The sequence below is a fragment of the Montipora foliosa genome, chromosome 6, assembly GCF_036669935.1.
Source record: "Montipora foliosa isolate CH-2021 chromosome 6, ASM3666993v2, whole genome shotgun sequence".
Taxonomy (NCBI): Eukaryota; Metazoa; Cnidaria; class Anthozoa; order Scleractinia; family Acroporidae; genus Montipora; species Montipora foliosa.
In genome coordinates this window covers 56,511,756-56,527,930 of record NC_090874.1, presented here as the reverse complement: position 1 = coordinate 56,527,930, position 16,175 = coordinate 56,511,756, and the positions used below count along the sequence as shown (strand labels likewise).

Sequence of the window (16,175 nt, the reverse complement as noted above, 5' to 3'; positions counted from 1 at the left end):
GTCCATACAACAGCAGCGTAAAGTTAACAATTATAATTAATTTGCCGCAGCTGAGCAGTTCCCACATTATGTTTTGAATATCTCCCGCTTTTACAAAACATTGTCAGATAGGAAAGCACAAGAAACATTAAGTTTTTATATATATATATATATATATATATCACGAACATGTAGCCGATATCGATAGAGATCAAAGACTCTATTTTGAAATGGCTAAAACTGAAACCTAGACTTCCACAATACTTAGAACAACGTGATACTCAAGGTCCATCACCATGCATCTCGACATACCGCACATTTAATCATTATGGACAACCAAGCATTTATCAGGACAACCAAATAAATTTTAAGAGTTTATCTGCCCGGCTTTTGAAACAGGGACAACCTGGAATCTTTTTTTTAATTTCGAGCACTGCACAGCTATAAAATTTTGAACATGTTCTTAAATGTCAAGATACTATACAGTATGTGCAAGTTTTGATAAGTCAAATTGGCCCAGGATGGGTAGGAACTAAAAGCAGAGGCATAAGTACAGATCAGCATGCAAGTTTCAAAACATAACACAAATAATAATTATTGATCAACATTGTCGTTAAAACATGATAGACCGTACTATGCAACTTTTTCCAGAGTATTAAAAGATACGTGGTCGGTCTACTTCAAGTCTAATTCAAGTTAATTATTCATGCATTGATCTAAATTATGCAAATATGTGTTGGGCAATATTCAGCACACACGCACACACAAGAGGATAATATTATTGAAACACTACTATGGCAAAAGAAATTGACACACTATAAATGAAACAACACGGCATAAGCTAAAATGCACTGGATATAAACACATAACTTGTTTTCTCTTCCAGAAGCAAAATAAAAGCACTCATTCAATGGCTTCCTTGACACTCGTGATTCTAAGTCAACACTGCCGACAAACGTCCAATTCTTTTTTTACCTTCCTAAGAAGATAAATAAGTTTCTAAACGCTTTTAAAACAGCTTTTAATGGACTTAATAAAGGAATATCCCTACTCTTGGACGCCGGCTAATCTGTTTATCTCATGTTTAGAGTCTACAAAAAGGCCAAATAAAATTTCGAAGGTAAACAAATGGATGGTTAAATTTCAATCGGACGCGATATTAAACACGGGATTCGAAAGTAAGTGAAAGGCACTTGCAAACACTAATAAATGAACAAGCAAAAACCTTATTCCTCTTCCACTCTATCAGATCCATAACAGGGAAATAATCAGTTTATTTTATACGCTAATCAAGCCTGATGGAAAATGCAAAGATCGATCGAAACTTGGAAGACATCTTTAAACGCATGTGAAAACGGGAAAATTTCCGGCGCCTTATTTTTATCCTTACTCCATGTAAAACCAACAAACCGTAAAATTACATAATCCAAAAATAATTATATCGTTTAAACTAAACAAAAAACGTACATGAAGCGTGTAATTGCTATAAGTCTTCCAGGAAAGCTTACCTCTTCAGTGCCGTTGGAAATTGCGTTACGCAGGTAATCTATAAGCTTAGAAACGGAAACTCGGCCCGAGTGTTCGGCATCACATGCATAAAACAGACTGTCCAGTATGGCTTCTTCGGAAACACTAGAAGGGTCATCTTTGTCTGTGCCCTGGAAACAGGAAACCGTGCAAACGGATTAACGTCAACACGGATTTACGCAGAATGTAGAGGTTATACTAGCACAGTCAAGACGCACAAAAGCAGCCTCAAAACAGTCGTAATTTTTTTAGAAAGCATTTAACCTAAGATAAAAATTGTACTTGTTGAAACGAATGAAAAGCTCACCGATGACTCCATGACCGACAGAGATAAAACTTATTTGGTCTAAAACAACCTCTCCTTCGCGGCCTAAAAACCCTACAGGGTGAAGTTAAACGCCACAGCAATGCGAGCGCGATAATTTTATCACCCTCGCACGCTTGCATATGTTGTGGCAAAAAGCCTCACATCCTTTCCCTCCGGTATGCTTTTTTTTTTCAAATCTGGAAGACGCTTCGCGAACCATGACATTTCAAATTTGATTGCAACAAACACCCGCTGAAAAGCAAACGGACAAAGAATTTCGGAAGTCAAATTAAACAAAACCCTGAATCAAGCGCGCCATTTGTTGACTTCTTCCAAATATGGGTTTGGATTGTCTACATCACCAAATATGGAAAAATGACACGGGCGCAAAAAAAGGGCGCGAATAACACAGCCTAAAGGCTGGTTTACACGGTACGATTTGTCGGCCGGTTTTGTCGGGCCGATAAATCGTACCGTGTAAATTGTGTAAAACGTGTAATTTTCCTCAAAAGATCTTGCCGTTGCCCTTTTAGTATCCGCCATTTTTAACGCTTTAACTTTTTAAGTATTTATGCGCAGAACCCACTCGCATACCCTTTGATTGACATGGCGGTTTCTCTCGGAGTGTCGGTCCGACTTCATAAAATCTGTTGCACTGCAACAGATTTTTTGATTCGGACCCATTTTCGAATCTGTTCCTCACATTATCTGTTCCCCAGAGGAATCTTGCTGGCTGGCAAAACTACAGATGTTTCGATTAGCTGGCTGGGAAATTTTGTTATTGATAGAGGTTTTGCCTGGGAATTACTGACTTTCTCTAGCATTTCAACCCGAGCTGGCTGTAGAAATTCTGAAGACTGAGGACGACGACGTGTGTCTTGCTGGGAAAAAGGAACAGATAATGTTTTACCAGCAACACTGAAAAACACCTGAAAATGCCTTAATAACATTTCTTTTCATTAACTGGGGTATAATAATAGATTTTACGACAAATTGGTCGTTAGGTGCCCTTGAAGAAAGTTACACGAAGAGGAGAGACTCGGAGGACTGCTGCTTGACGTGATTTGACAAATGCACATGGCAATTAAAATCCAGAGAGACAGTACGATTGGTATATTTTTTTGGTAAAAAAGCAAGTAAAGTAAGCTTTTATGTTTCTCTGCTGACTCTTAATAGAAGGTTGTATGCTCAAATTTAGGTAAACCCAAACAACATAACAATATTGGATCAGTTCTGCTTCCAGGAATCTTTGCAAACTAAACACCTTGTGTTATCAATATTCTACTTACAATTACTTATTGCAAATTGTCCAAAAGACTATTATAAAGGGCCCCATTTATAGCAAAAAAGACATTTATTTGGCCACGTCATTAAGAACAAGAAAAATTGTTTTTGCATTTCTAGTCTTGAAAAGATAAACAAAATAAGATTACGTCCACTTCCAGATAAAACGAAGTTATACAAGGCAGTTGAAAAGAAGAGGGGTGAGAACAAGTTCCCACCTTCACTTTTTATATCACATACTATTACTGTGAATGAAAGAAGGTCGATCATCATTTGCGATTTGAAGCTGAAAAAGCGAGCCTGCGAAGTACGCAAGATTTCGATGTTTTGGCCCCTATTTTTTTGCTCGCGGCCCAGAAGCCGCGGAAAAAACATCGCAAATTAATCTGAGCCGGAGGAGCTCGTGAAGAGAGTCTTGCAGTAACTACGTAAAGTTGTCCAAGAGCCTTGGCTGGCACTAATTCATTTTGTTGCCAAACCTAGCTAAGAATCCTGTATCGGGGGAGCAACGAACTTATTCTATTCTATACCGTGCTGTGATTGTCAAAACGTTACATCAGACAAACACCAGTTTGCCACCCGTTCAAAAGAATTGTTATTTACAAAAAGGAAACTATGGCTTATCGGAACATGCATGACAATCCAATCTTGCGATTGCGTGGAATGATTAAGAAATTATCACTACCAATGCCTTTGTTTGTAGTCTTGGCACACTGATTCCACACATGAAGCCCTTACTTAAACTTCAAAGAAAATTACAAAGGGGGCCAATCAGTGAGAATAAAAGTACTCATGTTTCACCCTTAAATCATTTCTGCTAGTGAAGACAACTGCATGAGTGTCAAAAGACATTTGGCCTCGAATCCGGCGTAGCATTTTAAGTTACATTTCTTACCATTCAAACCAGAAGTAGCATCAGGCCAGGTGCGAATTGGTACAGAGTGCTTGACATTTGAACATGCGCATTTGCGAGGTACACAAACTGTTTTGAAAACCAATTGTATTTGTCGCAACGTATGACATACTAATATTTCTAACTTTCGAAATGTTTCGTTTTTCCGAGTACCCTTTCCATTATTTGCTCGTATTTTACCCTTCTCGACAAAATCAGCCGGCGACCAATTACACCACACACAACAATTAACAATATATGTGACGGAGATTTTTATTGTCATCAATCTGTCATCTAGAGAGAACAGTCCATTTGCAAAATGTCTCCTTCAAATTTTTCCTAAAACACGGTCCATAAAAAAATCTAACTTAACACTGCATCACTGATAAAAACAACTGTAAAAAAGGCCTAATTCACGATCCTAAAAGCAAGGTAGACAGCTAAGCTAAAAAACGTCAAAACTAAAATAAAGCGAGAAACCGCAAACATCTTGAATTTTCACACGAAAGAAACTGCAACTGTTCGCGAATGTAGTGGACACGGTGGGCGATAGTTTCCGACCAAGGGCTGGCCTTGTCCATTTTCGATGGATCTAAGAGCTTGCATCTAGAAAAAAAATATGGAATATAAGTGATGCTGAGAATAATTAACGGGACACTCGTAACGTTTTCAAATATCATTTAGGACGAAGTTGAAAAGTCAAGGAAGGTGGTCAAACAGTTTAAAGAATTTGTCATAAAAAAGACTGGTAGCTGTATGTAAAGAAACCAATAGTTCCTGATTATATTTTTAACATGCGATGAAATCTGTTTTTCAAGACCGGAATCTGCCGACTTGCAACAAATAAAAGGCAAGTTGAAAAGAACTTCTAGGGTCACACAACCGGAGGTTATCCCGGTTCAACTACCTTAAAGTGACTGACCTATCAAGCTTTCAGTGTCCAAAATGAACGATAATACTTCACTTGGAACAAATTGACAATGAAGATTAATCCTTCAATTGAGGGACAGACTTGGTTGGATAAACTTCTGCATCGTGTTGGATGTCAAAATTGGGCCTGCATGCATCTAATTTGGTGCATTTCTGGACATAAGTGGAGACGACATAGCTCTTGACTCCAGGAGCCCGTTTCTCGAAAGTCCCGAAACTTTACGGGCCATTTTTGGGTGTCACAATTCCCTTTGCATCTCGTCAAACTTCTCCGTTTTTTTTTTTCTTTTTGCTACCTAAAAAAAGATCGGCTCTCCAAAATAAGCGGTTAGCATTGCAGTTCCACAAATGGCTTTTCGGGCCCGAAAAGTTTTCGGGACTTTCGAGAAACGGGCCCCAGGAGAGAGTCCTTGGAGCTAACTACTTCATGATCAAATGCATCTCTAAGACAAACGAGATTCCCGATAATTCATGTACTTTTAAACACCTGAGCTGCGGAGACTTCCAAAGGTTCCTTGATCACAATCCATTTGACACATTCTAATAGAGGAGGGGTAGTCAGCGAACCATCGTACGTATAGTAATCAGCCAAATCTGAAGAGAATAAAACGAATACTGAATGAATAAGTACTTCATATTTCACTCACTTTGAGGGGCCAATGGATGGAACAATCAATACAGCGATAAACATAAATATTTAAAATTTCAGCCACTGAGAAGCAGGTCTCAACTAACTGGCTATTACCGAGTGTAGCCAGAGTGCTAAACTAGGGACTATACTGAAAACTTGAAGTGCGGATCTCAAATCCTGCACCCTAACTTCTTGGCCATACAGGAAGGAAATTTTTATCTTATAAAATTTTTATCTTATGAGCGAAGCGTCACGATACTTCGAGTAAAATGGATGTCGATTTAACTCAATCCTCAATTTCCACTTTGCAATTGACGTCAGCTTCAAAGCCCTTTTGTAATTTCTGGCCTTTCCATAAAATAATTTATAGGAACTATAGGCAGCGGTTTGATCAATTTTAGAAGCTTCTTTTTACCGGCTTTGACTTTCGACTAAAAATAAATTAAAAGAGCAAGCGAAGAGGGAGCGACGAGGAGAAAGAACGAGCAACCCAGGAATTATAAAGGATAAGTGTGGTTTGCTCAATACATCTCTTCGCTAAGTGCCAAGGCATGCTAATTTATCTTCATGTTTTGGAATATTTAAATCTCAGGACCAGAATTAAACTAAGGAGAGACTGATAACTTGGTTAGTTCTTTTTCCTCAGTAGTAAGTGTCGAGTTTTCTTGCTAGGATGAACCATTTAGTCAATTACATGTCACGCACGACTTTGTTCTCAGGACACCGTCTCCGAACGACAGTCATTGGTCACTAATACGTCGTGGACCATATAGTAGGAAAATTTTGCGTCTTGTGTAAGCTGCACTCGTATAAATGGCTCTGTTGGAGTCTTGTGTAATCTACAAATGGATTATATACCACTTATTAACCGAGAAGTGAGGTCATTACAGAGAAATCTTACACCGAGGCCTTGATGTATTGACGGAACGATAGCGAGGTCAATACATCAATGCCGCGGTCTGAGATTTCCCTGTAATGACCGAACGGACGAGTTTAATAAGTTATTATTATATGGCCTTTTTTATTGCTCAGTTTTGGCCTTTTCTTCGTCCTTTGGATAATAAAACTGGCTCTCGCTGTGGCTCTCTTCGTCGCTCCTACTATAGAAGTATCTGTACTAGTTCTTCTTACAGCTATTGAAAGTATAGTGTACTTTGTCCATATTTTTGTTGTTTTCACCCACGCGCTTTTACTCTCAACTCAAAAGAACCGTCCAGCCGAGAAAAAATTTCATAATGCCTGGTCATTACAACAAAATCTTGCCCGCTCAGCAGCCAATCAGAGCGCGTGTACTATTGTAGCCATATAATAATTTCCGATAAACGCCCTCACCTGACTTCCAGTCTGGACAAGATAAATTGCCGAAGGGATTACATTGAAGTGGACAGAAAGGAAAATTATGTGTATTACCGCGTAAGAAAAATAAATAAAAATAAATAAGAATAACAGAAGCCAAGTGGCTAAATAAATTTAATGATTTAAAGTCAAGTAAAAAGCGACAAATGATCTCGATCATTTATTTTTACCTAGCTAACGGGATAAATGTGTGAAGCTGAGAGAGACGAGGGGCAAAACCAAGAGGGATTTTCACTCGAAGACACACTCGCGCGAGTTTAAATCCCGCCAGCCACGCAGGCTGGTCTCAGTCTGAATTTGTAACATGTTGCACAATTTTTTACCTTTGGGTAAAACAGCTCTCATGTCAAATTCCCCTGGTAGAGCCGCAGAACTTCCCTGAAAAACCAATCACAGTGAAAATTGTTGTGGCGGTGGGAAAAATGTGATGCGATAAACAAGAAAACATTTTATAGGGATAAGAATAACTTGTGTTTGTAAGATATGCTTACCGCCTTTTTCACTTTCGATAGCATGTCTGTTATTGGCTTCAAAGCAGCATTTTCTGCGCCGACCTGCAAAAACAAATCGAACTCAGATAGGCCGGTTGATCGACGCTAACATATTAGTCTTTCGCGATTCTTTCGAATTTACCAAAATGCGTGTGGCTAGTGCCACTACATGTACATAGTAACCCCCGGGGGGGGGGGGGGGGGTGACTCCCCGCGGAATAGGGTATGGCTTTTGGAGGTTCTCGATCCTTAAATAGGGTATCCTTTTCGGCTATGTTGGCATAGTGTCCCGGTGTGATCCTTAGATACGGTGCCTAAATTTGTATCAGCAAAAATAGCAGGAAAACAAATGATCTGTCAAAGTTAAAGTATTGAAGTTCCAGGTATCTCACGGAAAGGAAATAAAGTTGACCTGTTCAAGCTATTTTGAGTTTTTGTTCTTCCCTTTTTTTGTCATTTTTCGGATTTGGGCCTTAAATAGGGTCAATTTTCGTTGGATTGTTCCTTAAATAGGGTCAGGGTTTAAGACCCTTCGCGGCACACACCTATCCGGACTTTATGGGAGTACCCCCCCCCCCCCTCCTTCCCCGGAATAGTAACCAAGTTTAAGATTCTAACGGCAACGTGAGCAAACAATACACCTTATTCCAAAATGGCCGCCATTTTAGCTTGCAAATTAGCCACTGTTGCCTCGTTCTTAAACTTAAGATTCAAAAGAATATTTAACCTTAAACGAGGCAACAAGAGCTAATTTTCAAGCAAACAATGGTAGCCATTTTGGAATAGGGCGAATAGAGAGCTAAAGCATCGCGTTTGCGAGTCGTGAAATGGCAAACAGAAACGACAAGCTACTGCTTGTCATAAGACCATGAAGCTGAAAATCCTCTTATTCTGACTCGTCTCTCTCTCTTTCAGTTGAGAAGTTCATTGATATCTGTTGCTAACAGGCAAGAAATGAGCTCATAACAAACAAGTTCTTCCATTTTCAATTGAGTGTCCAAAGTAATTAGCGAATTGCATTGGTTTTGCATTTACTTCACTCAATGATTGGTTCAAAGTTCTCGCGTCATTTTTTCAACCAATCAGAAGTTAAACCAAAACCAATTGTGGCTCGCGCGTGCACATTTTCCGGCGCTTTGTCACGGTCGGCTACGTGTAATTGCTTGAGTTTTGATTGGTTTACTGGATTGTCTCCGACCTTTTTGATTGGCCAAAGTAATTACTTTTGTTTTGGTTTTACGACAGTCGATTGAAACTCGCTCTAGTGAAGAGTTCTTTATCTCTGTCTTTACTTCAAAATAGTTCTGGTCAATTTAGCTGTAAGGACACTTTGCCCAAACTACAAGAGGTGACTGAACGAGACGGAAGAATCATCTAAGACTTGTGATAGCGCAAAATTATAATTTGAAGTGGTCCCCCCACCTTTAAACTACTTTATTAAATAGTCCGGCCAGGAGGTCATACGTTACCTTTAGAAAAAATCCTAACACGCTTAAGTCATTGGGGTTTCCACCTCCAACAGCTGCTTTGAAGCTGCTATGAGTTTCACAGTCCCAGTGAACCAAATGCAACTGGAAAAGCGATAAAATGATTAATCAGTTTTCAAAGACTGCAGCTTTTGGGGTTGACATTAAAAATAATAACAATAACAATAACCGTGAATAACAATAACCATAACCATAACGACAACGCTAACAGTAACGATAATCAAAACAACGAAAATAATGCTGCAACTCCAATATTCCTTGGTGACCTGATATGCAGCTGTGATCGCTGGGTGAACTCAAACACGAAAGGCCTACCTGCCTACAAAATGAAACTAACAAGAATATTTTCTCCGCCTTCTAGACATCAAATTCTTCATTTCATTGTTTTCACCCTTTTGTTGTTCTTGTTTTCCTGGAGTCGAGATTTTAACAGCTACTCAGGCCGATGATAAAAGTCGAGCTTTTCTCACAAATGACCCCAAAGTCGTTCCTAGGATCTTTCTTCTTTCCTTCCTCGCTACCAGCCCATCCTCCTTGCCGTATTTATCTGATATACACAATTGTTATTTTGCTCTAAATTTGACTATTATCATTAATTTAGAAGACTGAAAGCTAGATATGGATTATAGGAAATGGTCATATTTGTTTGAAAAGACAACCCAAGTGTATGGACATAAGACTCGAACCTGGGAATGTTGATTAATTTAACCCGTCACCTAGGACACTATTAATTTGATAATGCTGTATTATCACTCGGCAACAAACAATATTAAACACTGCCAAAGGTTGGTTACCAAACTTCACGACAAAGCTCAAAGGTTACGCCTAATTAATCTATCTTAGGCCTAATTACTCTTCAGCAATAGGCCATTTTCGAAATATCGAATATTCAGCTTAATAGGGAGGAAATAAGGACAAAAACAATAGAAACACGTTGGAATGAATGTGAAAAATATTTACCTATTACCCTTGTCATCACTGCCTCACTATCAAGCTGAATTTTAAGATATCGAAAAAGGCCTATTATAATATTCTATGGGAGACTTGATTTTTTTTTTTTTTTTTTTTTGAGAGAGAGCGGTGTCTTGATCTTCAGTGGTGAAGCGGAGTGAAACGGTTCCTATGGAGTTGAAACTCTGGGTTCAAATCCTATCCACGGGTATGATTTTCATCTTCCTTATTTTCTATGCTACAACAAGTCCTTGGACACAGTTTCCTAAATTACCGATCATAGTCAATTCAGAGCAAATTAGCAATCGCATAAATATGGGGAGGACGACAGGGGCGGGAAAGAACGAGAGAACGAGATTGCGATGATCCTGGACTGTATCCAGCCGGCACGAAGACCTTACTTAAGTGTCCATCAGAGAACCAGCCACTTAGCGCGGAGTTCATTACATTCAGTCATACCTCTGCTGAGTACATCTTTCCATTCACTCTGTGTTCAGACCCCTCGGAGTCCTTGTCCCCCCAGTGAAAATGGAACTGCTCGAACTTGTATTTCTTTGCCAATGGTCCTCCTGATAGCTCTGCAATGAAGCACACGATATATGTACAAGCTACAAAGAGCCACTTTCATTCCTAGAGGCTGAGATTTATTCAACCAGCACTGACGACAACGACCTTGCCGCTTCCAAACTACATTCAGTAATAGAGCGAGTTTCAATCGAATGTCGTACAACCAAAACCAAAGTAATTACTTTGATCAATCAAAAAGGACGGAGACAATCCAGTAAACCAATCAAAACTCGAAGTAATTACACGTAGCCGACACAAAGCACGGGAAAATGTGCACGCGCGAGTCACTATTGGTTTCACTTCTGGTTGGTTTAAAAAATAGCGCGCGAGAACTTTGAACCAATCAGTGAGTGAAGTCATTATAAACCAAAGCACTTCGCTAATTACTTTCGACACTAAATTGAAAACTGTTCTAAAGGTAGTTTATTTCTCTAACCTCGATTTCACTTGTTTTAATTTTTTTTCGAGGATTTCAGGAAAATAATGTAATCAGCCAGGGGTTGTTTTAGAAGAAGATCGAAGCCTACAAACATTACGATGAACACGTCTCACAAATAAATCGTAGCCCTCTGTATTTTAGTTTGCATTTGTCTGACAAAATGCCCTAGTGTTCATTTTAAAATTGAATGTACAAAAAAACGACTATGTCAGTTATCGACCCCCTGGTCTGTCTGGGCCGGGCACATGATCGCAGCAGGGAAGAGGAAATGTACGTCAAAATGCGGCGGTTCGCGATACCCTACTCTGTCTTTGATCGCATAGTCTTCGATCACCAAGCATGGTTCAATCCTACAATTGAAACCAGTGGAAGAACAGGCAAAGATAAATATAAAGTCCTTAACTAAAGAACCAGCTGTCTACAGCCGTAATAACTCGTAAGACAAAAGATCTATACGCGAAAAATAAGCCAAAATTAAGGACGGTGCCTACTACTGTTATTGCGCATACGTCCTGCGCATCTCGAGACACTCGGATTTCCTATGGGTGGTGCTTATTAATACAGAGATATTTTTGCACGGTTCAAAACTATGCAGAGAAAGCAGAACTTAGCTAGTGCTCTTGGTATCCAAAAAGAAAATTGGGGGTAACCATGCATTTTTCAGAGAACGCCATTCATTGCTTTGCATTTTAAAGTTTTCACAAATGTTGCCACCCTCACTTGGGTGGTTGGTTGGCCGCATCTCAGATATGCTTTAAGGTGACTTGCGCGATGCAAGTTATGAGCTACGTCAGTGGTTGTTTGACTCTGTAGCTGTGTCGTGCAGCTCGAGTCAAAAGACGCACATTTCACCCTTGCTCGCCATAGAGTCTCCAGTAGCTCAGTGGTTAGAGCATCCGACTAGATCACGGAGGGTCGTGGGTTTGAATCCCATCTGGGGCTCGGATTTTTCCGAGTTCCCAGTGGGTTTCAACAACATTTCACTTCATATGTGTATATCACTCTAACATTTGCTGATTAATTATCTTTGAAAAATGTGTGGTTACCCCCAATTTTCTTTTTGGATTTCAAGGATTTTGAGGGGCTGCTCGCAGTATATCAGGAAGCTATTTGTTTGCTCTGCAGATGCTCGAAGGTGGATAGAGCTTGTTAACAAAGCAGAACGTGAGAAAACTGACGTACAGACAAACGCGTTTACACTAACATCGATCAAAGTTCGATCCATCGGCCGGGCAAGTGAGGGACGACGACTCTATCAACGTGTTCTCGAGACTGAAATTACGAATATTCAGATCTATCATCTTAATGACACATTCATTTAAGTCCCAGAACGTCAGTGTCAGAAAATAGACACCGGCGAGCGAGCATGTGAGGGAAATGAAGGAATGCGTGCGGCACCCAAAACCCTTGAAAAAAGACATTGAGAAATTCGAGTCAGAACAGACCCTAGACGATCGATGTCACCCAAGTGATATTATTAGTCATCGATAAAGTCCACACATCACTGAGTTTCCATCGAGCACATGAAGGTCTTTATTGGGTGTAGGTGACAAGTTAGGAAAGGATATGGAATCCGTCGACTCTATTTTTGGTGAAGCTAATCTGAACAAGCGATGCAAGTGCAAGCTAACTCAGCAGTGTTTGGATCACAGAAACCTTTTACTTTCTTACAAAAGATACCGACTACCAACAACATTAGCAATAAATGTTCCTCTTCACGGTTTTGCTCACTCAGGTAAGATTGTGGTCCCAATAAAATCCAGCCTTGAAACATTAAATTATTTAAGTATCTGGTCTACACATCGTTATTTGCCGAACCCAAAATGGGCACGATCATGTGCATAGTGCCATATTGAAAGTGACCAAAATCCACGAGGAAAAAAACAATTTGCCCTTCAAGCTTTCATTTAAAGGTTGGTTCTCATATGATCATTACGAACCCTACGATCGCTGGAAAAAAGTTCAGCGATCGTATCGATCATATGGAAACCAGCCTTTAAAAAGGGTGTGCCATTTAATATTAAAGGAATAACCGTCACGTCGCGACAAGCGCCGTTTACGAAATCGAACCTCTGACTTCACTCATTGTGTTGAGTTGATATCAATGACAAAGATCATTTCGAAATTAATTAACTAATTGCTGGTTTTCACTGTCACGTAACGAAAAAATAAAATCAAAACTATTGCATAAAAACAGTCAAGAATTGGTGATATTATAGGAGATTAATAGCTTATCTACTTTGCCGAGTCTCAGGTCTTTGCGATCTTTCGTACTCAAGTTAGCCGTCAAAATGTTTTACACAGATTTATAGAGCTCAGTATGGAAACGCCATAGTTGTGTCCTGGAGAGGGACACAGTAATGGCGGCCGGAAATCAATCAAAACATCTGGAATTCAATTCTGCTATAAAAATCGACCCGTTCGCCCTTTTGAGCTAGCAGATATTCACATTAACACTTTTCACAATACCACAACAGTTTAGATTGCTAAAAATCACTGAATGAGTAATTTTTATCAAGCATACTTGACACATTCTCTAGGCCATCTTGATATCCTGTGGCGTGAAAACACTGAATTTCAAAATGCCCTACTATAAAAACGAAGGTTGCTATCGAACTGAAAACCTTCAAAAGGAAATATATTTAGCATGTTTAATGACCAAAGAAAGCTAAAAACTCCGGGGCTCAGTGATTTTACATTTTAGAATATTGATGACGTCATATGGAAACCAACCTTTAAAAGGGGTGTGCTATTTAATATATTTAATATCAAAGGAATAACCGTCACGTCGCGACAAGCACCGTTTACGAAATCGAACCTCTGACACCAAACAGTGTTAGAGTTGAGTTGATATCAATGACAAAGATCATTTTGAAATTAATTAACTAATTGTTAAGTTTCCCACTTTGGTGATTGGCCAAAATTTCCTGCAACTTTCTAAGCCAATCAGAAGCAATTGTTTAACACTTGTCAACAGTCTCGCAACTTCTAGCACGTGTCTTATGGCTGGTTCCTTCGACCGTATCTGTTTGATGAGTTGTACAATATACAATGACTTTATTTTGCTTCGAATTTAAAGATAGCAAAAGTTGTTAATATCTCCGAAGAAAAGAAAGATGACGGAGTAACATGATTAAACTACAAAAAAATTAATTAATTAATGGATTATAATCATATTACAGGGGGCAGGGAGAGACGAGTTCAAACAAAATTTGTCCCAGGATGAAAATTTCTGTCGAAACGTCGTTCTTTATCCCCTCAAACTCTCTCTGCGTTGTATTCAAAGAGCTAGGGCTCAACTACATACCGGTGCCTAAACCAGCTAGAAATACCACAAGGAAGGAAAAACGATGACATAACACAATATAATTTCCATCTGACATTGCTCAATACGAAAATTAAAAGAGCTAACGTCTGTATCTGAAATGAGCATAAAATATTCAATTTACGTCTTGTGAAGTAAATGTTAATCCCAAATCCTTTGTATTGCTTCCTTATATTGAGAACAGCGCCACTGACCTCAAACCACATCAAATTACATATTTCCCTGTCACAAAAGAGCTTCACTCGTCAATCCCAAAAAAGCTATGTAAGAAGGATTGGAGCGATCCCATGAGGTTAACAGAGAAAACGTAGTCTACGTGACCTGAATTCGCTCTCGAACATGGATTCTATCATCTGAGACAAATCTCCAAAAGAGACGTCTGGCCTGGAACAAATTACTTGTTTCTGATAGAAAACTGCGCATGCTTTGTCTCTGAATTCTATTAAGGGAAAGTGCAAGATCAGGATGTAAAGAATGTATCTTAAATCATCACCGAGGCACTTGAAAAATAATAAAACCCTCAAACATCAATAGTAAAGGAAACACCTAATCTCATGCAAGGACAGATATGCCTTGCATGAACGATTTGCAGCTGTGGTTTCTAAGTAACCCCTGTAATAAAATCGATGTCCTAACGTAAATTCCGTCGTGTGTTGATACAGAGAAAGACAATACACGAGAAACCCAACGGTTTATACGTGACCAAGAAAACAATCAACGAATTGAATGGTAGAGCTTCCGCTGCTTTACAATATCAAAATACACATAAAACGGGGGGAAACCTGGAAACAGGCAACCGAAATGGCAAAATACAACCCTGTCACAGCGATCATTAGTCCGGCCTGATCCCGAACGGTTTTAATAGAGTTGGTCAAGGATAATTTCCGGAGGCTTTCAGTCGATAGTTCACGCGTTTTCGTCTCTTAACAGTAACTCTGGCACACGTCAAAAATACACAAATGTAAGTTTGCCTAAACATCACTCTTCCGCCACAATGCAAATATTTGAAAGTTTGGTGTAGATATTACCGAGGAGACGTACGGTTGGTGCTTCCCGAAAAAAGAATTTAAGACATAAGGCTTAAAGTCTTAAACCACGGTCGTAGTTGGGTTATACGTATCTGTAAGAATGAATTACATTTGTCTCTGGGATTAATTCAATACGACGAGAAAAGATGAAGGCTATTTGCAAATTCATATTCTTGAATACCAGCTGAAAAATGTTAATATTACCTGATAAATTGCTAGTGGCGTCTGGCGAAAACTGAGCGGTATGTCCATTATTTAGAATCTTGGACATAGGAAATGGAGGATAAGATGCTTTCAAAGGCTTCAGGTTCGAATCACGCTTCACTTCAGGATCGATTAAATCGATAGGTGACTGGCGTCTGCCATTGACGGCGATCGGACAATCTTTGTACCAATTAGCAGGACCTGTTTCAAAATAAAAAAGGATATTAAATTCCGCTGTCCTCTCTAACAGACTTTCATTTAGCGTAAAATTCCAAAGAAAGCCAACTAGATTCTGAGAAATGCAAACCAATTTTGAAATGTTTATCTTCCAAAGAAGAGGAAAAAATAATCATAAAGAGCTCACCGTTCTCTTTGCCGTAACCCCAAGACATCCTTATCCGTTCTCGACAGCTGAATACTGTTCGTCTTAGTTTGACAAACCAGCGTCTTTCTGGGATAAATTGGATGAATTAATAAGTTAAACCTTTTTTAACAGGTTACTGTCCAATAGAAAGACAAGGAATAAAACAATATTTCATTCATATTCAATGTAAGAGTGATAGGAAACTGTTTGGCACGTGATCCATGGTACTTACACTTGGAAAATCAATCATCTGTTTAATTTTTTTGTATTTCTAGCCTTTATTTAACGGACCCTGCTGACCTTTGGCAAAGGCTAACTGTTCAAAAAAATGCACGTACATTACTTTTGTGATTTTTGACTGTCCTTTGCCCAAAAGCAAAATGCTTCATCAATTTTGTCAAGCACGTGAGCGC

The 16,175-nt window shown here is 39.2% G+C and overlaps 2 protein-coding genes across 3 annotated transcripts in view; both read right to left on the bottom strand.

The window, feature by feature from the left end:
* Window positions 1-2,125, bottom strand: part of LOC138007846 (inositol 1,4,5-triphosphate receptor associated 2-like) — a 44,261-nt gene extending 42,136 nt beyond the window's left edge. The window contains exons 1-2 of one of the 2 annotated variants that reach the window (XM_068854936.1): window positions 1,814-2,125; window positions 1,488-1,637 (exon numbers count right to left, since the gene is read on the bottom strand). In XM_068854936.1, coding sequence (XP_068711037.1) covers window positions 1,488-1,637; window positions 1,814-1,825 — 162 coding nt within the window. In that variant the 5' untranslated portion in view covers window positions 1,826-2,125. The remainder of the gene's footprint in view (window positions 1-1,487; window positions 1,638-1,813) is intronic. The other variant, XM_068854935.1, reaches the window with a different exon arrangement.
* A 2,112-nt stretch (window positions 2,126-4,237) lies between these two features.
* On the bottom strand, window positions 4,238-15,956 carry LOC138007845 (carbonic anhydrase 2-like). Its single transcript, XM_068854934.1, has 8 exons — window positions 15,763-15,956; window positions 15,399-15,599; window positions 10,295-10,413; window positions 8,867-8,968; window positions 7,398-7,460; window positions 7,230-7,284; window positions 5,407-5,513; window positions 4,238-4,595 (listed from the first exon to the last, which is right to left on the bottom strand). The coding sequence occupies exons 1-8, from the start codon at window positions 15,788-15,790 to the stop codon at window positions 4,488-4,490; spliced, it is 783 nt and encodes a 260-aa protein (XP_068711035.1). The 5' UTR covers window positions 15,791-15,956; the 3' UTR covers window positions 4,238-4,487.
* Between the last annotated feature and the right edge of the window lie 219 nt (window positions 15,957-16,175).